The following is a 22094-nucleotide window of genomic DNA, read 5'->3' on the forward strand; positions in this document are numbered from 1 at the left end:
TCTCAAAATTACAAAGTATCTGAAATTTTCAGAAGCCTGTTCTATTTGATTAACCACAGTCGGTACTTGTTTTTATTTCAACAAAACAAGTTATATATGATATAACATAATTTTTAATTGAAATATAAATTTAAGGTACTTTTTAATTTTTTATAGGAGCAAATAACAATTTTATGCATAAAATTATTGTATTAAAGTAAAACAAGACCTGAAAAAATATTCTAAAATATACCCAAAACTTAATCTATAATAATAAATAATTAGGACTTTCTGATAGAAATGTATTTTCTTCGGTGACCTTGAAAGCTATCAGTTTTCGTTTGTGTGGCCCCCAGTAGGCTTCAAGTTTGACATGCCTGCACTAAACTAACTGCAAAGGAGCCCTTTCTAACCAGTCTCAACTGGTTCTTAATTGACCCCTGGTGTTCCAACCTGTCTGGCTCACTTGACTCTTAATTGGCTCCAGGTGCTTGATTGCCTTGATTGATTCTAGCAAGTTTCTGTTGGTTCTGGACCAGTCCCTGTCAGTTTACCCTGGGAAAAGAAAGTTACTCAATAATATACTTCCCTTCTGTCTCTCTCATACCCCTCTGGCCTGATCCCCGCAGTATGTGACACTGTGAAGAATCCTAGGGAAAATGTTAAAAATACTTGAGAGCTTCTGGATATTTTGTATGGTGTTGGGATTCTGCTAGTATTTTATCTGTAATGATAAAGCTTTTATTTAATGTAAAAATTATAACACTTTAGTCAGACTGCCTTAATGACAATAATGTCCAGGTTTCAGTCTAATAATTTTTCAATGGTGATGTGTACAAACCAAGTTTTTTATACAATAGATTTTAAAAAAAGAAACTTTATTGCTTTCAGTGATTTTATTGATACCTCGCTGCATTTGACTTTGCATTTAAAGTGTTAACAGGCTTTAAATGTATTCCTCTGTTTACAGATACTAATTTTGTATTAGCTGGCTACAAGACAGAGCAATGCACCAAACCCCCCAGACTCTGCCGCCAGGGTTATGCATGCCCTCATTATCACAATAGCCGAGATAGAAGACGGAATCCCAGAAAATTCAAATACAGGTGAATAAATAAATACTAAGAATGTGCTTTCCTAACTGTGAGTGCCCCCATCTATCAATAGAAGAGGTGCTAAGGGAGTTATTTCTTTGGATTACACTAACTGAACAACCGGATATAGAATCATAGAACTTGGAAGGGACCTCAAGAAGTCATCGAGTCCAGTCCCCTTCCCTCATGGCAGGACCAAGCACTGTCTAGAACTCTAGATCAGCCCTGACAGGTGTCTCTTAAATATCTCCAGTAATGGAGATTTCACAGCTCCCCTAGGCAATTTATTCCAATGTTTAACTACCCTGACAGTTAGAAGGTTTTTCCTAATGTCCAACCTAAATCTCCACTGCTGCAATTTAAGCCCATTGCTTCTTGTCCTATAATCAAAGGCCAAAGTGAACAAATTTTCTCCCTCTTCCTTGTACAGGCAGTCCCCGAGTTACGCGGATCCGACTTATGTCGGATCCGCAGTTACAAACAGGGCTTTTCTCACCCCGGAGGATGGGAGTGGCGGGACGCCCAGATGCGCTGCGGTCCGCCGCCCCCGTCCTCCGGGGCGAGAAAAGCTGCTCCCCGTCTCCCTGGTCTGCAGAGAGACGGGGAGCAAAGCCTTGGAGCACGCCCGCAGTGGGACAGCCCAGGCGCGCTTGAGCTGTCCCCCTGCGGGCGTGCTCTGCTGCTTTGCTCCCCGTCTCCCGACCAGCAGACCAGGGAGATGGGGAGCAAAGCCTCGGAGCATGCCCACAGTGGGACAGCCGCAGCGCACCTGGGCTGTCCCGCTGCGGGCGTGCTCCAAGGCTTTGCTCCCCGTCTCCCTTCAGACCAGGGAGATGGAGCAAAGCCGTGGAGGACTTGGGCGGTCCCGCCACCCCCGTCTCCCTGGTCTGCTGGGGGGGGGAGTGGGAGGGTGCAGCTAGTTCCCCCCCCAGCAGACCAGGCTTTTCTTGCCTACCCCTGGGGTAGAGCAGCTGGGGGCTGCTGCGTTGGTCCTGCAGCACGGCTCCGGACCAACCCGGCAGCACCCCAGCTGCTTTGCCCCAGGCGTCCCCAAGTCAGCCGCTGCTGAAACTGACCAGCGGCTGACTACAGGAAGCCCGAGGCAGAGTTGCTCTGCCTCAGGCTTCCTGGAATCAGCCGCTGATCAGTTTCAGCAGCAGCTGACTTGGGGACGCCTGGGTTTCTTAAGTTGAATCTGTATGTAAGTCGGAACTGGCATCCAGATTCAGCCGCGGTTGAAACTGATCAGTTTCAGCAGCGGCTGACGCCAGTTCCGACTTACATACAGATTCAACTTAAGAACAAACCTACAGTCCCTATCTTGTACGTAACCGGGGACTGCCTGTAACACCCTTTTAGATACCTGAAAACTGCTATCATGTCCCTTCTCAGTCTTCTCTTTTCTAAACTAAACAAGCTCAGTCTTGCCTCATAGTTCATGTTTTCTAGACCTTTAATCATTTTTGTTGCTCTTCTCTGGACCTTCTCCAATTTCTCCTCATCTTTCTTGAAATGTTTTGCTCAGAACTAGACACAATACTCCAATTAAGGCCTAATCAGCATAGAGTAGAGCGGAAGAATGACTTTTATACCCAGTATAAAAGTATTAGAATGTTTCCTATAGTTTTATGGGGCTTGTCACAACATACTTCAGAATGATTGATTGCTTTTTAACATGCAAGGCACTGCATTCAGTCCTATGGAGTGGAAATCCATCAAGTGCACAAAGAAACTTGCACAGATCCAAACAGACATTGTCTTCCTATCCAAGTGTAAACAGATGAACATCATACCTCATGCACTGACTGAAAAATCCACTGCAATCTACATATCCCACAGACTGCAGCCAGAGATTATGCCACGTTCTTCTTCGGGGATGTCCCCGCGGGTGCTCCACTATGGGTGCTGGGCTTGCCCCGGCGCCGCAGACGGAGACTTGTTGTTAGCAGTGTCTGGCCGGACCACGCATGTGCCGCAGGCTCGCGGCTTTCGCGCTCTTTCTGTCGCGCGGTCCGGCCCCTCTGCCAGTTCCTCTTCACCGCCTCAGGCTGCAGACGCCTGTAACCGCGCTCCTCTCTCCTCAGAGCTAGACAGCTTCTAGTTCTCCCTTTCTACATATAAAATATCCTTTTCCTCCCTCTCCCCATAAAGTTAAAAAAAAAAAACTTTTCTTTCAAGAAGGGAAGGACAAACAAGAACTATCGGGAGTGAAAGCGGAGACCACTCTTACCTCCCGCCTTTCAGCTGTTCTCCTGTCAGCTCCTCCATATAGAGCTCCGCTCACCTTTTAAAAAAAAAAAAAAAAAAAGACAGACTGTTAGCTATCTTTTGTTCTTGATATCTTATCAGCTTTAACAACCACCTACTGTTCAAAACCAATAACAGCTAAGAAGCAGCGAGCTCCCGACATGTCAGCTGCCGGCTTTAAAAAATGCGGCTCCTGCCGGGAGGCAATGCCAGCCTCTGACGGCCATACAGACTGTATTCGTTGCCTGGGGGAGTCTCACATCCCCCAGAAGTGTCACCATTGCCTAAGGCTCACCTCCAGAGCCAGGAAAGACAGGGAGAGGCGCCTCCGTATGCTGCTCTTTGATACAGCCTTGCAGCTGCAGCAAGCTGACTTGAATCAGCAGCCTCTTAAGCGCCGGGCTTCCTCCGCTACTGTGGGACTGCAGAAGAAAATGGCATTGTCCCCAGCAAGATCCCTGCCAGCTGCCTTGAATGGCAGGGACAGCCAGGCACAGACACCGGGGACCTCTGGCATTCCAAAGCCATGTCCCCCTGCCTCAGGGGCTTCAAAGTCTAAGCGGCCACGGGAGCCTGCAAAGACGTCAGCTCCCCAGCCGGCTTCAGTTCAGCCGCTGCCGCCTCCTCCGGCGCCGAGTGTTGAGCCGGCGCCGAGAGCAGCCCCGGACCCAATCACAGCACTGGCCGCGACAACCGCCCCAGCACCGCCTTCCAGTAGCTGCGCCGTGCCGGACCACAGGGCGCCGACCCGTTCTGGGGCCGGCGCGGTGCCGATCGCTCCTGCTCCTCCACAGCAGGAGCTAAGTAATTCAGCGGCTAGCGCTTCAGCGCCTGCCACACGTCAATCACCCCGGAGCCCTGCTGCTGCTGCTTTCTATTCCCCACGCCGCCACAGCTGCTACTGCTCCCGCTTCTTCTCCCCAGCACCGTCCTCTTCTCAGCCGGCGCTGCGATCCCCACGCTGGTCCTCTCACCGGTGCCGCTCTCCTCGCACCTCGTCGAGACTGCCCTCACCGTTTCTGGCTGCTGGATCTCCCCATCGCAGGCACCAGTACAGGCATCTCTCTCCCTCTCCTGCCTCTTCCAGGGCATCACACCTCCGCTCCTGCTCGCCCTGCTCCCCGTACCGTTATCGGTACGGCCGCCGCTCCAGCTTCAATTATGACCATTTGCCGCGTCATGGCGCCTACCATCGCAACGACCGTGACTCTCGACATTCCCATAGCCGGTATTCTTATCGACCACGATCCGTCTCTGACTACGCTGCACACAGGCGCTCTCCAACCCCGGCTCCCCTTACTCCTCCGCATCATGCGCCATCACCATCTCACCACTCTTCAGAGCCGGAACATACTCCCTTCGTGCACCATGCCTCGGGGTCTTCCATTCCAGTCTCATCTCCTCTGGAGGATGCAGTGAACCCCGACGATAGCTCTCCTCCAGACGACCTCCGTCAATTCCAAGAATTATTTAAACGGGTATCGATTACCCAGGAGATTCCCCTACAAGAGCTCAAAGATAAGCAACACAAGCTTTTTAGGAATCTCCAACCGCGACACAGTTCACACCTCGCCATCCCTCTCGACGAAGGCATCCTGGAACTGGCTGACGAAGTGTGGCATGCTCCAGCGTCGGCCCTTCCCACCAACAAAAGAGCCGACAAGAAATATTTTGTGCCACCAAAGGGCATGGAATTCCTCTTCGCCCATCCACAGCCTAACTCTTTAGTAGTTGACGCAGCTCAGCAGAGATCTAGAGCCCCTCATCTCAAACACCAGGGCTCTGATAAAGACGTAAGGAGGCTTGACGTCCTGGGCAGAAAGGTATACACCTCAGCGACTTTACTCCTCAGAATCACCAATTACTCGGTGCATCTTTCCAATCATTCCTTCGACACAATTTCACGCCTCACTCCTCTCATGGATCATCTCCCTGATTCAGAAAGATTGATCCTGAGAACGTCCCTCCAGATGGCCATGGACGTGGCTGATACTGCTGCTTGCTCTGCCGCTACGGCTATTGTTATGCGTAGAGCTTCTTTTCTTCAAGCGGCAGGAGTTCCAAAGGAACTACAGACGAAGGTCGAGGACTTACCCTTCGACAAGGATAAGCTCTTCGCAGAGACCACGGATGCAATCCTGCACTCCTCTAAAGACTCTCGGACAACCTTGCGAACTCTGGGGATGTATACGCCCCCCCTTAAGAGACGTCGGTACTCACCATATCAGCGCAGATATGATTACCCCTACATTAGACACCAGCGGCAGCAGCACCACCAACAACAGAGGCTTTTTGACAACCAGCGTTCTCACCAGAGGCCTCAACAACGCCGAAACCTGAACGGCAGAACGAACATACCTTCCAACAGCAAGCAACAGATTTGATGTGTTGGTCGAGGGCGAGCACACAACCACAGGCAGCACCGTGAATCGTTCAACCCAGCTGTTTCACTACCGTCTAAGACCCTTTCTACATCAATGGTCAACAATCACCACGGACAAATGGGTCCTCGAGATTGTTCAGTTCGGCTATCCTATCCCTCTTATAGCCATCCCACCAACCACTCCTCCCACCCTGTCCCTCTTCAGGGACCCCTCTCACGAGACTCTCCTCAGACTAGAGGTCGACCGCCTTCTCTCTCTGGGTGCCATAGAGCCAGTTCCAAAGGACTTCAGGAACAGGGGTTTCTCTCACTATTTCCTCACCCAGAAAAGGTCCGGAGGCTGGCATCCTATCCTAGACCTCCGTCGTCTGAACAAATATCTCAGAAAACAACGATTCAAAATGACAACGTTAGCAGCCATAATCCCTATTTTAAATCCACAGGACTGGTTTGCCGCCCTCAACCTCCAGGACGCCTATTTCCACGTCCCTATTCACTTTGCTCACAGAAGGTTCTTGCGCTTCGTCGTGGCGAAGGACCATTTTCAATACAAGGTCCTCCCCTTCGGGCTATCTTCAGCCCCCAGGGTATTCTCAAAGGTCCTATCCGTGGTCACGGCCTTTCTCCGACGTCAAGGGGTGCTCATCTTCCCTTATCTGGACGATTGCCTGCTCAAAGGCGCTTCGGCACACGAGGTCTCCCACATGGTTCACCTCACGATGCAAGTCTTCCGATCGCTCGGACTCCTCCTCAACGAGCAGAAGTCCGTCTTGCATCCCACTCAGGACATCGAGTTCATTGGGGCCCGTCTGGACTCACTCGCTGGCAGAGTGTTCCTACCGTTGCAGAGGTTTCAGGCCATCCAGGACCTCATTTGCACCATCACCATGAGCCCCACCGTTCCACTCATCACATGTCTCAGACTCATGGGCCACATGGCCGCCACAACATACGTCGTGAAATACGCCAGACTACACCTGCGTGCCCTTCAGCACTGGCTGAGCCTCGTATGCCACCACACCAGATACGACCTCCACAGGCCCGTTACACCGCCACCGGCCGTTCTTCAATCATTCCGATGGTGGACTAGCCACACAAACCTGCTGTCGGGCGTACCATTTCACCCGCAGCAGCCTCTCCACCAAATCACAATGGGCGCCTCCTTACTAGGCTGGGGGGGCCCACATGGGTTCCCTCTCGGTACAAGGCCAATGGTCCCCACAAGAAGCAAGGTTGCACATAAACCTTCTAGAGCTTCGTACTATTTTCAACGCATGCAAGGCCTTCCTCGTCCACATTCGAAATACCACTGTGACGATACTTACAGACAATATCGTAGCCATGTACTATGTAAATCGCCAGGGCGGCGCTCGCTCCCGTTCCCTGTGCACGGAAGCTATCCGCTTTTGGAACTGGTGCATTCACCACGGGGTGACTCCTTTGGCATCCTACTTACCTGGCACCACAAACGTGACAGCAGACTTTCTGAGCAGACACTTCCACTCAAAACATGAATGGGAAATGCACGACGGCATATTATGCGACATCTTCCAACGTTGGGGGACTCCCTGAGTGGACCTCTTCGCAACTCCCGCCAACGCAAAATGCCACAAGTTCTGCACCAGAGCGGGCCTGGGCTGCGCATCTCTAGGGGATGCCTTCCTCGTGACTTGGAGCGGACCCCTCCTTTATGCATTTCCCCCCATACCTCTCATTCCCAAGGTCCTTCAGAAGCTGACGGCGGACAGGGCTACGATAATCCTCATAGCCCCAGATTGGCCTCGCCAGCACTGGTTCCCATTCCTGCATCGCCTCTCCGTACGAACACCGATCCGCCTTCCGCCTCTCCACGACCTCCTCACACAAGCCCGAGGACGCCTGAAACATCCCCAAATACAAATGCTGAACCTAACAGCATGGTTCCTAACTGGCTGAACCCAAGTGAATCTCTCTGCTCTGCCGCAGTCCAAAACGTCCTAGTACAGAGTAGGCGACAAACCACGAGGAAAACTTACCTTCACAAGTGGCACGGATACTCCTCCTGGTGTACCTCGAACCACCACGATCCGACACGTCCGTCCATTTCCTCCGTACTGGACTATGCACTGCAACTAAAAAACAAGGGTCTTGCGTTAGCCTCCATCAGGGTGCACCTCGCAGCAATATCGGCATTCACATCACCTATAGATGGCGTTTCTATCTTCGCCCATCCTACGACTAAACGATTTCTCAAGGGCCTTATCAATATGGACCCACCACTCAACCCAGTCCCTCCTGTGTGGAGCCTGGACTGGCCTGTGGTACTCGATGCCCTAATGAGGCCACCGTTTGAGCCTCTGGCGACCGTATCCTTACGATTCCTCACTCTGAAAATGGTTTTCCTGCTCGCAATAACCTCTGCACGCGGGGTTAGCGAGCTTTCCGCCATGATGGCCATTCCACCATATACGATTTTCCGTAGCAATGAGGTAGTCCTACGATTACATCCGAGGTTCCTACCCAAGATTGTCTCCAATTTCCACGTTAATGAACCAGTCATCTTGCCAACCTTTTTCCCGAAGCCCCATGCCTCGCCACGGGATGTGGTCCTACATTCCTTGGACATCCGCAGGGCCTTAGCGTTCTACATAGATCGTACTAAACCGTTCAGGCTTACGGACCATTTATTCGTCTCCCTGGCACACAGGTCAAAGGGTCAACGCCTATCTTCCCAGAGAATCTCCAATCTCGTAACGGCATGCATAGTGCAATCGTACGCAGCAAGAGGGTTGCCCCTTCCGTCCCAACCACACGCTCATTCCACTAGAGCCATGGCCACATCTACAGCCTTCCACAGAGGCGTATCTCTGAAGGACATTTGCAGAACGGCGACCTGGTCCTCTCATGGGACCTTCGCTAAGCATTATTCTATCTCTCTCTCTCTCTCATTCAGATGGGGCAGTGGCGACTGCGGTGCTCTCCACGGCGGATAAATAGGGTCTCCTTGCCCTCCTTCCTCTTTCGGCGACTACCGCTATGCAGTCACCCATAGTGGAGCACCCGCGGGGACATCCCCGAAGAAGAAAGCGAAGTTACTCACCTCCGGTGCAGTAACTGTCATTCTTCGAGGTGGTGTCCCCGCGGGTGCTTCGCTACCCGCCCTCCTCCCTGCTTCGGAGTCCCCCCTCTCTCTCTCTCTCTCTCTCTCTGCTTGTCTCTTACAGACTCCGAGGCGGTTTCGAGGAACTGGCGGAGGGGCCGGACCGCGCGACAGAAAGAGCGCGAAAGCTGCGAGCCTGCGGCACATGCGTGGTCCGGCCAGACACTGCTAACAACAAGTCTCCGTCTGCGGCGCCGGGGCAAGCCCAGCACCCATGGTTGAGCACCCGCGGGGACACCACCTCGAAGAACGACAGTTACTGCACCGGAGGTGAGTAACTTCGCTTTCTCTCAAAGAAACTCAGGAGCCACCTTATCAGCATACTATACAACAAAAAGAAGAAAATCAAGGAGGAGCTCTCAGCATTAGAAACTCTCATAAAAAACCAAGCTTGCCCACACACTTCCTCTTCGCTGGACTTTACTAAAACCCAACAAGCCACCTACAAGGATCACTTAATCTCCCTTCAGAAGAAAGAGGACAATAAACTATCCAAACTCCTACACACCTCAGGATCTCTCATTCCTGGTACTTTCAACTCACCTAGCTTCATTGTCAACTTATCCAGCCACACTCTTCAGCCGGCAGAGGAATCTATCCTACCTCAAGGACTCTCCTTCTGCCCTGCCACCCTCACAAATATTTCAGTTCTGTGAAGAACTGGAGGCCTATTTTCGCTGCTTCCGCTTAAAGGAATATTTCCTGCATACCAATGTACAACACACTGACCTTGCAGCTCCCGCCTGCCAAACCCACAAGAGAAAAGCTTCTATATGGACCCCTACTAATGGTCATAACAAGAGTCTTGACTTCTACGTCAATTGCTTCCGCAAATGTGCACAGGCTGACATCAGCAAACGATAACATATAACACATAACCTCAGTCATGCAGAACTCAATGATATGCACAGCCTCAGAAACAATTCTAACATCATAATCAAAGAGGCTGACAAAGGGGGCGCTGTAGTCATCATGAATAGAACAGATTATCAACAGGAGGTGAGCAGACAACTCACCAACACCAGATTCTACAAGCTTCTCTTCTCTGATCCCAGTAAAGAATACCAAAAAACCCTAAATCAGCTGTTCATGAAGGTCCCTGATACTGTTCAGGACCAAATTTACACAAACACCCTTCCCCCACCAATCTCCAACCAGGAGTTTTCTATCTGCTACCCAAGATACACAAACCTGGAAATCCCGAACTACTCATCATCTCAAGCATTGGTACACTTACAAAAGGATTATCTGGCTATATTGACTCTCTCCTCAGACTCTATGCTGCCAGCACACCTATCTATCTTAAAGACACCACTGACTTCATGAGGAAACTACAGAACATCAGTAATCTTCCTGAAAACACCATCCTGGCTACCATGGACAGGGCTCGACAAAGAGCCGATCTGCACATGCGCAGATCGCTGGACAGCGCGGCTGGCGAGCAAGGCTCGCCGTGGTTCGGCGAACCCTGACCATGGATGTATACGTTCTTTACACCAACATTCCACATGAGGATGGATCACAGGCTATCAGGAACACCATCCCTGATGATACCACTGCACACCTGGTTACAGAACTCTGCAACTTTTTCCTCGCCCACAACTACTTCCAATTTGGAGACAATTTGTATCTTCAAGTCAGTGGCACAGCCATGGGCAGCTCCATGGCCCCACAATATGTCAACGTATTTATGGCTGACCTTGAACAATGTTTCCCCAGCTTTCCACCTCTAGCAGCCTTCCTCTACTTACGCTACATTGTTGACGTCTTCATCATATGAACCCGCAGGAAAGAGACCCTTAAAGAATTTCACAGGGATTTCAGCAACTTCCACCCCACCGTTATCCTCGGCCTGGATCAATCCACACGAGAGATCTGCTTCCTTGACACTACATTACAATTACATGACAGACACATTTCCACCTTTTTTATGCAGGAAACCTACCAACTGCCACACTTACCTTTATGCCTCTAACTTCCATCCAAGACACATTTCTCAATCTATTGTTACAGCCAAGCCCTAAGATACAACCAGATTTGATCCAGTCCCACAGAGAGAGACAAACACCTACAGGATCTATATAGAGCATTCTTAAAACTGAAATACCCACCCGGAGAAGTGAAAAAACAGATCGACAGAGCCCAAAGAGTACCCAGACATGAATTACTTCCAAGACAGGCAAAGAAGTGAAAACAAAAGAATTCCATTTGTCATCTCCTACAGCTCTCACAATTTAAACCTCTCCAATGCATTATGAACAATATACAACCCATCCTGGAAAATGACCCCTCACTTTCACAGGCCTTGGGGGAAAAGCCAATCCTCACCTACAGATAACCCCCTAACCTCAAACAAATTCTTTCCAGTAACCATGCAGCACACCTCCATCATAATCATCCAGAAATCCACTCTTGGAAATCAGTCCCGTTGCCAATTCCGGTTGTCCAAACTGGATGGTCTCTATGAGAGAGAATTAATGGACACAAATCAGCTATCTGAAAAATCAACACAAAAAAACCTGTTGTAGAACACTTTAACGTGCCCTGGCACTCATTAATGGATCTCAAAGTCACCATGTTGTTTTAGGCGAATTCCACAAGCCAAATACACAGGGAAGCGTTGGAACTTAACTTAATTTACAAGTTTGGGAGCCATCACAAAGGTATGAATAAAGATATTACCTGGCTAGCACACTACCTTCCACAACCTAATGACTTAATCAATCAAACTATAGGTACTTAAGAACAATTTGTACCTTTTTCTATCAAAAGTTCATGATACTACCTACATGTTTTAGTAGTCAGTCTTTAAGGTGTTGCTAGACTATTAATTGTTTTTTAAGTTTTTTCAGAATGATTGAACAGCTCTGAATGATAAAGTAACTAAAACATGACTATAAAACATCAGTCTTCTCTGAGAGGATGTGAAACAGTTTCTGCATCTCTTGGCATCAATTCAGAATCTCAGTTCTTCCTGTTGTTGATAGAAATTAGAATCATTGATCATTTGTGGATTTAGCTGACTTCTCCCATTACAACTTCCTTTCTCCAGGCAGTACTTTCATAACCAAGCTTTGCTAAAAACTTACTGACATTTGATTTTTATTATGAATTGGTGGCCTGAGAAATGTAGTTTTTCAGTGTCTGTATTGTCAGTTCAGTAGAGCAGTACTGAAGGGATTAACCTAACAAGCCCATGATTGTAAGTAACCATCACTAAACAGAAGAGAAACTGAATTCAACTGTGATTTATGCATCCTTTTACCAAAAGATTGCATTTACTGAAAAAACTCCCAAAATATTGAAGGTCCACACTTGCAGGCTTCAGTGGCCCCCAGGCCTGGTCCCCATGGAAAGTAAGGATGTTAAGTAACAGTTAATTTACTAGTTGAGTAGTTGATGGAATTTCCATCAACTAGCCGAAAGGCACTTCCGCAGTCCTCCTTTGAAATGTACAAGAGCCCCAGTGGGAATGCAGAACTCCACCTGCAGCCCGGGGCCAGCGGGAAGTCCCACTGACTCTGGGCTGCACATGGTGTGCCAGCTTTGAAATGTACAAGAGTCCCAGCAGGGGCTCTTGTGCATTTCAAAGAGGCAGCACAGCATGGAGTCCGGGGTCAGCAGGGGACTCAGAGCTCCATGCCACACTGCCGATTTGAAATGCCACGCGGCGCCGGGGTCAGCTGGGGACTTCCCAGCTGGCCGCGGTTCTGCGCAGCATTTCCCCAGAATCTGGGATCAGGTGGGGACTGATCCCGGGTTCTGTGGAAAGGCCATGTTGGAGACTGGGATCTGATAGAGGCAGCAAGGGGGAGAATCGACTAGTTGACTGACTATCCAATAAGCATTTGCTTATCAGATAGTTGACTAGTCCTTAACATCCTTAGTAGAAAGCTGTTGTAGAAATGGAAAAAGTGGGCTTCAGCAGTTGATACCCTACTTTGAACTTAATATGAAAATATTTGCATTTGCTGCTGGGGAATGAGTAAAAATGCATTTTTGGATTTCACTTTTTTTTTTTCCAGATCTACTCCTTGCCCCTCTGTAAAACATGCAGATGAGTGGGGTGAACCTTCCAAATGTGAAAATGGGGATAACTGTCAGTATTGCCATTCTCGTACTGAACAGCAGTTCCATCCTGAGGTAAGAACTGAAGTTGCTTTTCCCCATTGTTTAGTGCAGTGTTTCTCAAAGTTCCGCAGCTTCCCTTAGCTGGAGACAGTGAACCAGAGCGAATGGGAGCTGTGAGACTGCAAAGCTATGGAGCCTTTAGGTAAACAAAACAGCATGAGCCCGCTAACGCCTTTCCCAAAGAGGCCTGCACTTTGAGAAACACTGGTTTAATGTGTTGAACTGAATATGCTTTATCTTAATAATGGAAATAGTGAGACAAATGTTTGGCTTAGCACATGGGGCACATTTAGATATGGTACATCTAAATAGTTTTCTGATCTCTTGTAAGGTTTTTGCAATAGTTCTAAGTTGCCTTTTTTTAATATATTAGCCATAATATTAGGTATTTTTATTTCTGAAATCTACCGTCTGCGATCTGTCTTCAAAGCATTGTACCTTCACATGTCTTAAAAGTAGATATATTCTATCCAGAACTGTATGGAATCTGGGCAGGTCATTCATGCAGTAGCTGAATTACTGGAGGTCCTTTTTTAAAAACAAAACAACTTATTAGAAATATCGTTTGTACAGTTCACCTACTAGCATCTTTTAGAGCTCTATTTATGAAAGAGAAGTTAACTTCAGAATGTCTCCTGCAATATTTGGACATGTGTCAAACTACATTTTCACATGATTTGTAATTCTCTTTGCTATGCTTCTTAACGCCAAGGTATAAAATCTGGATTTAAATAGTCCTTTTCACTAGTTATCTTATTTCTTAAGCCTGCAATAAAGTCATAATGCTGATTCCTGTGACGGCATGATCATTTATGGTAAATCACTGTGGTATAATCACAGTAGTAGGAAGGTTTCATTGCAATTGATTGGGGAAAATTGAATAACCAAATTGAAGACAGAAAGAGAAGAAAACAAAAGTTCTTCATGTGTCAGTGTGGATTCCACTGGAAGTATGCATTAGGGAAGTAAAATCCCATTTAAAATATTAACCGGTTAAATTACATGTTTAATCAGTTAACCCCCACAGGTGGGGAGCTGCTCTGGGTAAGCCAGGTACTGGTTAACCAGTTACTCCAGTAAGTATGCCATTAAGGCAGTGCTTACCAGTTAACCCTTTACATCTATGGTATGCATGTGTTTTATGTGCATGACCTTAGAATTTTTCATGTCTATGTATTCATGCCCCGAAAAGGAAAGTACATCAACACTCCTTAGTTTCCTCTTACTATTTATCTTTTTGTTATGTGTTTGTACAGCCCCTTGCCCACAATTGGGGCTCTTAGGTACTATGACTATACAAATAATGGGGGGAAAAGAGTGGGTAAAGTCTTCAAAACTCTCCTTGTCTTGAAGAGGCAGAAGCACAACATTGATAGGGAAGAAGACTGGGGAAAAAATCAGTACCAAAGTCAACACCAATAACTGTCTTATTACTGAACTATTTGGTGTTCATCAAAGAGTTCTAAAGGAACTCAAAGTGCTTAAATCAGCCCTGTCCCTGATGACTGGAGGATAGCTAATGTAAAACTGACTTTTAAAAGAGGCTGCAGAGGCTATCCTGGTAATTGCACACTGATAAGCCTAACTTCATTACCAGGTAAATTGATTGAAGCTATAGTAAAGAACAGAAGTATTAGACATGCAGATGAACATGATATGTTGGAGACGAATCAACACTGTTTTTGTAAAAGGGAAATCATATCTCATCAGAATTCTTTGAGGGTGTGGATAATGAGGAGTCAGTGGATAGGGTACTTGGACTCTCTGCAAGCTTTTGACAAGATCCGTCACTAAAGTGGGATAAGATGGAAGACGTTTTCATGGATCAGTAGCTATTTAAAAGATAAGCAAAAGGATAGGAATTAAGATTCTGTTTTCACAGTGGAGTTAGGTAAATAATGGAATTCCACAAGTATCTGTACTGGGACCAGTGATGTTCTATATATTAATACATGGTTTGAAAAAGGGATTAAATTTTGAGGTGGCAAAGTTTGCAAATGATGCTCAGGATTGTGTAGCCCAGAGCAGATTGGAAAGAGTTTCAAAGGGCTCTCACAAAATTGGGTGACAAGCAGCAACAATGGTAGATGACATTCAGTGTTGATGTAAAGTAATATATCCCCATGATGTATGCATACAAAAAGAGTTGTTAGCCACTCTAGAAAGATTTCAATGTCGTCATGGATAATTTTCTGAACACTTCTGCTCAATGTGCAGGAGCAGTGGGAAAAAAAGTGTCTTAGGAACCATAGGGAAAGAGAAAATATCCTCAAGCCCCTATATAAATTTGTCATACACCTACACTTTGAATATTGTGTGCAGTGTTGCTCTAGCTCCAAAAAAATATTAGAATTGGAAGTAGTAAAGAGAAGGGAAATAAAAGTGAGAAAAGATATGGAACAGCTTCCATATAAGATGAGAGAGATGACTAAAGGCATCATAGAACTGCCCAAAAATAATTCGTAGAGCTCCTATTTTAGAAAAAATTTAATCTTGATTTAAAAATTGTCAGTGATGGAGAATCACCACAACTTTGGGAGATTGTTCCAATGGTTATTTACCCTCTCTCTTAAAAATTTGTCTTGTTTCCAGTCTGATTTTTGTCTAGCTGCAACTTCCAGCAATTGGATTATGCTACACCTCTCTCTGCTAGAACTCTAATATCCAGTTGTTAAATTTATTTATTCTCCAGATATGTACTTGTACATTGTAATCATGTCAGCCTTTAACTTTCTCTGTTAAATTGAATAGATTGAGCCCTTTTGCTGTTATCACCCAGATAATTTGAAAGTTACTCACTTTCTGTCTTTTTTTTTTTTTTTTTAAGATTTACAAATCTACAAAGTGCAATGACATGCGTCAAACAGGTTACTGCCCACGGGGTCCCTTTTGTGCATTTGCACATGTTGAAAGTGAGTATGGGACTTGTTCTTCTGTATCAATGTTAATGTAATTACCATGATCATGCAGTAGAGAATATTTTATTTCCCCTTTAAAAAATGTGTTATCCCATTCTGTTATCCTACATCTATGGTTTGATATGTACTTTGCATCAAACTCCTTGTTGAAACAGCGAAAGTGAAAAATGATTGCTTGTGAAATGGACTGTGCATATTTTTTTTAATTGGGTCCCTAAATAATTTATGTTCTACTTTAAACATGTAAATAGTAGTTTCCTGCAGCTGGGGAAGTTTATGGAGGTGGGTCTGACCCAGCCCTGACTGTTTCTTGCAAGGGAAAGGGAATTAATCTTTCCCTTCCCCCCAGCTGCAGCCCAGCTGGGACTAGCAGCTGCACGCAGCACAAGATAGGAGCCAGCAGCCAGGATGTCCCTAGCCTTCCCTTTCTCCTGCAGTGAATTACCTTCCTGCTGGGTACCCAAAGCAACATGCTGGTACTGCTGGGGAAGGCTGTGCGATCACTCTTGTGGCTTTCCTTTGCTTCTGTCAGAAAATTGTTTTTCTGCCGGGAAGCGAAGTGTAAAAGGGACATGAATTCCACATGCACACGGGAAGCAGAATTCCCACAGGAGTAGTGTGAGCATATGTGGTTTAGGCATTTCATAAAAACATTAGAAACAAAAGTCTTTGAGAAAATCATGGTAACATAGGCAGCAGGGGTATGCAGAACTAGATTAGGACTTTACTTCCTTTCCATGCATATCATCAAAGTATTTGCAGCTGGGAGCCAGGTCAGGATATACTGGGAATAAAAAGAGTGCAGAAATTGGATTGACATCAGGTAGTAATGGGAGATTTAAATGGTCCAGCCTTTCTATCTAGGTTCCTATGTGATGCTTACCTCTGTGGTTCTCTACCTCTCTCTCTGACACTAGCAACAGCTCTAAGCTCAGACCTAACATTCCCCCTCTGTCACCCCAGTATGATCAATAGGAAAGAATCCTTCCCAGGTTCCAGTGGGAAGGGAAGAGAGAGAGAGAGGCTCCATAGCTAGGGACCCTATCTCATGAAAAAGGTGACAGCGAGTATCTTATCCTATGGCTCTTGTTTCTTTGGCCCCTAAGATTTGGTATGTCTCTCCCCATATTTTCAGTGAGGCCCTAGCTCCTCAGACCAAGCAATCCTTTTTGCCCCACTGTTCAGGAGAGAAAAAATTGTCTTATTCCCACTCTTCTTCCCTATGGCTGTGATGGGGTACGACTTACCACTGTGGCGCCCCTGCTGGATGCCCCTCAGATCAGCTCTGCTAACTAGCATGCCCGCTTCTGGTGGTGTGTCTCAGCCATCACATCCGCCATACTCTGTGCTCCCCACTTCAGGGAGCACAATCCACTGTATCACAATATCTCAATCCACTGTCCAGCCACTTCCCTCCTTGGCTTCTGCAACTGATTGTTTGGCCACTTCCTCAATGGCAAGGCAGGGGAAGGACAGAATCTGGGCCCACCCACGGCTCCAGGTTTTGGCCCAGGGACTCTGTAGCTGGCAGCCATGTGCTGTGCCTCCTTCAACTCTCAGTACCTTTCCCTGAGCCACTGCTTTGCAGCCCACCAACATCCCTCTTTTCTGTTGCCTCAGCCTGCAGTTCCCTTCATTTTGTCATGAGCTGTCTTTAACTCCTTGGGTCTTTGCCTGCAGCACTACTTCATCTGGGGCACTTGCTACCTTCAGCCTGCAAGGAAGCCAGTTTTTCCCTCCTCAAGCTCAATGGAGTAACTGCCAATGTTCTTCTCTGCAACCCTTCTTATATGGGCCAGTCTGGCCATTATTGGCTGCCTCTTGTGCAGCCTACCAAGAGCTCTATTAACTCCTTTGAGCCCTATGCGGAACAGATGCTCCATCACAAACGGTAAGGGAGAGAAACTCCTCTGATCTTCGGAGGTTCTTTGGAAGTGGCTGACTTTTTCTTCTCTTCATACTTTGTGGAAGCTGGCAAGTCATGTCCCTTTCATTATCACTTGGGACTGGGCTTTCCCTGATGTCACTGCTGCTACTTTGCTCCCTTTTAGATCTCACCCATCAGTTGTCTTTCACTGGTTGGGGGCAGTCTACAACACTTTTAACTGTGTCAGTCCCCAAAAAGTCATCTATGTTGACAGGGGAAGATTGAAACCTTACCCCAAAGAATGATGAGCAATGGGGAGTAGCCAGATTCCTCTGGAAAAACTTAGGAGGGCAGTGAGTCAGTCAGCTGCTCCTAAAAACCTGGGAAGGGAAATTAGTCTGCGGCCTTGGGCTTCTCTAGGATTCTTGAGTGCAGTTGATGCTGTAATTGTCAAGATGACAAACATTTTATTTCCATCTGACTTTCCATAGATTGAACCCCTTTATGTTGGACTTAAACCTGGCCACAGCAACCCACATGCTCATGATTCCTAGAGTATAATGATTGTGTCTGGGAATTAAGCCACACCTGAAAAAGCTGTATTTGATTTTAAAAAAGGCAATTTGATTAGCAGTGCAGGTTGTGATGAATACATTACCTTGATACTCCATTCTACACTGGCTGTCCAATGAATAGAGAATCTTTCAAAGGTTGTGTAATAATATTCAAAGTACTCCATGGTACTGGCTGAATTCCCTGATCATCTTTTCCTTAGCAACAATGACCTCTCTCATGGTAGCTGTGTCCCACTGGAACAATAGGAAAAACTATGTAGCACTTTAAAGACTAACAAGGTGGTTTAATAGGTGATGAGCTTTCATAGACCAGACCCACCCTGAGATCATATTCCTCAAACGAGCCCATGAAAGCTCATCACCTATTAAACCATCTTGTTAGTCTTTAAAGTGATACATAGTTTTTCCTTTTGTTTTAGGAAGATCAGACTAACATGGCTACCCCTCTATTACCACTGGAACAATGAAAGTGCTGATCAACTGGGAGAGGCTGATGCAGGAAAAAGTCAGAACTTTTGCAGGACCAAGACCCTAGGCAAGTGTTTCCCGATTTTATTTCGCCATGGAACCCTTTTAAACTTGCAAGAATTTTGCGGAACCCCTAATAACAGTCTTATATACGGAGCTGAAAAAGTAGACCACAAATAAGTAAAGATAATAGTAAAAAAAAAATGCTAAACAAGGTCATGAGATCAACATTTAGTTTAATTGCACATATTTAAAAACAAAAATCACATTTAATGTGTACAAAAAATAAAGTTCAAAAACTAATATGCATAAAAATGTTGTTACAATGGAATTTTCTCACTGAACCCTTATTTTCACTTTGCGGAACCCCCAGGTTCCACGGAACACCATCTGGGAAACATAGCCCTAGGCTATAGTACTCACTCCTTCAAGGAATTAGAATGACTGTGGTTATGCAGAATTCCAAATGCAACACCAAACTCATTTCTGTGACTTTTCCTCAATAAGTACATAAAACATGAGCAAAAAAAAATCCAGTAAACTAATCAAGCTAGTTCCCTTGTAAGATAGGAAGAAAGGGAGTGAGACTTTCTATTTTTAAAAATGTGGGAGGTACTTCAGTGCTACTTTGATGGGGACTGTATGAGTACATGAAAAGAGATGTTCATTTGTGGTATTTAGGATTGATGTGCAGCTGTGTGTATGTGGGGAGTGAAGCTAACTGAACAAGGAGGGCTGGAGCAGTGACCTAGAAGGGAGCGAGAGGGTTGTAGTAACTAGGACAGTACTTCTGATTTGCAGACATGAGAAGCTTCTGTGCAGCATTTCTCCCCGAGACTTAATAGATATATCAGTGACTGCATTTGTAAAGCAATCCAGAGTGGGGAGACATTAACCCCAGGGGAGACTGGAAGAAAATATTATTAGATACCTGCAGCGTCTTCTGCCTTCACATCCATTTTTTGCATATTCAGTCAGGCAGAGGATGAGCAGTGGGGCTATCAGTGTTCCTTCTGCAGAGCCCTTGCATTTAGTCTGGAGTGTGTCTGCATTGTGATAGTTATTACTCATCTCTCCTGTGTCTTCTGTGTTTTTTAATTGTCCTGTACTGCTGCACTTGATACATAAGACAAAGGCAATGTGATAGATACACCATTTGGGCACATAATACAAAGGCAGAACTGTTTAAAGCAGAACACATTATGTACAAAAATCACACCATGCGAATCAATCCTCAGCTATCCTATTTCCCCTAATGAGAGCTAATGGTACTGAGTCTACATGTCCCACTCTTGCATCTATTCATTATTATGGCATGTACTCTTCTGTATGATGTCATAACTGTTAATTGGCCTTGGCACAAGGAATGTTTGTGTAGGATTTAGCTTATTGTGGCCCTTGAAAAATGCAGCTGTGAACAGAGATTGAAAAATAAATAACATTTTCTATAGAAAATTCTTGCTAAATTTATGGATTTTCTTCAGGAGATGATGGGACTTCTAGCCCTGTTTCTTATTTTAATACCCTTTGTTCATGTATTAAGGGGTAAGGAATATCAATCAGTGTATAGAACTAAATATCTGTTAATGCATTATTTGTCTAGAATATCCACACAAGCCTACATGTTCAATTTTTTTCAATAAATACTGTTTTAAGAGTACTTTTATTTGTATTTTCTAAAGAGAAGTAAGTAATGTGCATCTAAATTAACCAAATCTGAAATATTCAACAGAATACTGAATTGGTCTTCAGAACACCAGAAAATGATGCATGTACAGTTACTTTGAATTAATTTTTCTAGTATGAAAATTGACAGTCATTACAATGACCTTTATATGTCAATATTTTTGAAAGTTTACTGGACCCCATTAAGGTAAGCAATGGAAATTCCTGATTTTTTCTTTGAGTATTTTCCATGTGGGTGCTCCACTGTAGGGGTGTGTGTGTTCCTGAGCTTTAATTGGACATCTTTGGTGGCAGTGTCCATTTGGTCTGAACATGTTCTCTCCCTCTTTTGTGCTCTACCTCATGGTTAATTAGTGCTGTGAACTCCCCTCAGTTCCCTCTTAGCTCCCCCGGCTAGAGACAGAATGATTGGCAGTCGGTTAGCTCATAATTAAGATCTTTAGAATTGTTCATCTCTTAAATATTATTTTCCCTAGTTTTCCTTCTTAGTATTACGGGGTTTCCATTAGTTTCTTCTGTGTGTGTGTGTTTTTTTTTTTTTTTTTTTTAAAGAAATTGCTTAATTGTATCTTTTCCCTTCATTGTCCTTTTGAGGATTACCTCCAGGAAGGGGCATACCCAGGTTCCTCAAGTTTAAGAAGTCTCTCTCCTTCAAGGAGGCTATATCAATTACAGACATTCCTTCTGCATGCAGTGCCTCAGAGAGAGGCATGTTCTATAAAAGTGTGTTTTTTGCAGCAGATAAAAGTAAGATCCTGAAAAGAACAGTAATTAAAGTTGAAGCTACTCCTAATGGAGAAAGCTCTTCAGTCTGTGACCCACTCTGGTCACAGCACAAACCATCACTGGGATCTTTTACTTGCAGAGGTTGAGCTAAGAGGAATCTTCGGATTCCCCTTGCAAAGAGAACTGTAAGTCCTCATACTGAACCCCAAACCAGTCAGAGGAGAATCTAAGCACGTTCAATTACTTTGACATTGATGGCTATGAAGCATGGTATGCACAGATTGTATAGGTCTTTGACTGAGCTCATAATTAGTAAGCTATGGTCACAAGCTCCAAAACAGCAGCATTGCTTGTTAGAAACAAGAGCTTACGCTATAGCATGTATATGAAGACCACATCAGTGCAGAAACTGTCTGTACCAGTGACTTCAAAACAACCCTATTGGACTGTCCATCTCAAGCAGGATTACCAGTTTCCTTGGTACCAATGAGTTAAAACCAAGAAGGCATGATAGGGGCGTTCCTTATAAGCTTTCGTGCTTGGGCAGCCACCTAGGAAAGATTCAAATGCTCCCCAGCTAATTGGCAGAACATCCACAGTGCCCACAGCAGCATGTATTTCTACTGGTGGTGCACATAATAAAATTTAGTATGTACATAGAGGGAAAATATTAGCAAGAAATTGTCTAATGGTACTGATTACAGCACTGCACGCATTTCAGTTTTCCAGAAAGCTTGCAGTATCTGAGATCCCAGAGTCTAACCTACTTAGCAGTGGTGCTTTAGTACCGAGTGCATCTTGAAGCCTGGAATCACTACTAGCACTGAGATGTTTGCTTCTAGTCTCCTTATCGGCTCCACCAATATTCAGCAGAGATTCAG

At 45.7% G+C, this 22094-nt stretch overlaps 1 protein-coding gene across 8 annotated transcripts in view; it reads left to right on the forward strand.

Annotated features, from left to right (window-relative positions):
* Positions 1–22094, forward strand: part of UNKL (unk like zinc finger) — a 151340-nt gene that overhangs the window by 25399 nt on the left and 103847 nt on the right. For all 8 annotated transcript variants that reach the window (XM_075899984.1, XM_075899982.1, XM_075899990.1 and 5 more), the window contains 3 exons: positions 950–1085; positions 12868–12985; positions 15801–15885. In XM_075899984.1, coding sequence (XP_075756099.1) covers positions 950–1085; positions 12868–12985; positions 15801–15885 — 339 coding nt within the window. The remainder of the gene's footprint in view (positions 1–949; positions 1086–12867; positions 12986–15800; positions 15886–22094) is intronic.

Source organism: Pelodiscus sinensis, chromosome 16, assembly GCF_049634645.1.
Source record: "Pelodiscus sinensis isolate JC-2024 chromosome 16, ASM4963464v1, whole genome shotgun sequence".
NCBI classification, from domain to species: domain Eukaryota; kingdom Metazoa; phylum Chordata; order Testudines; family Trionychidae; genus Pelodiscus; species Pelodiscus sinensis.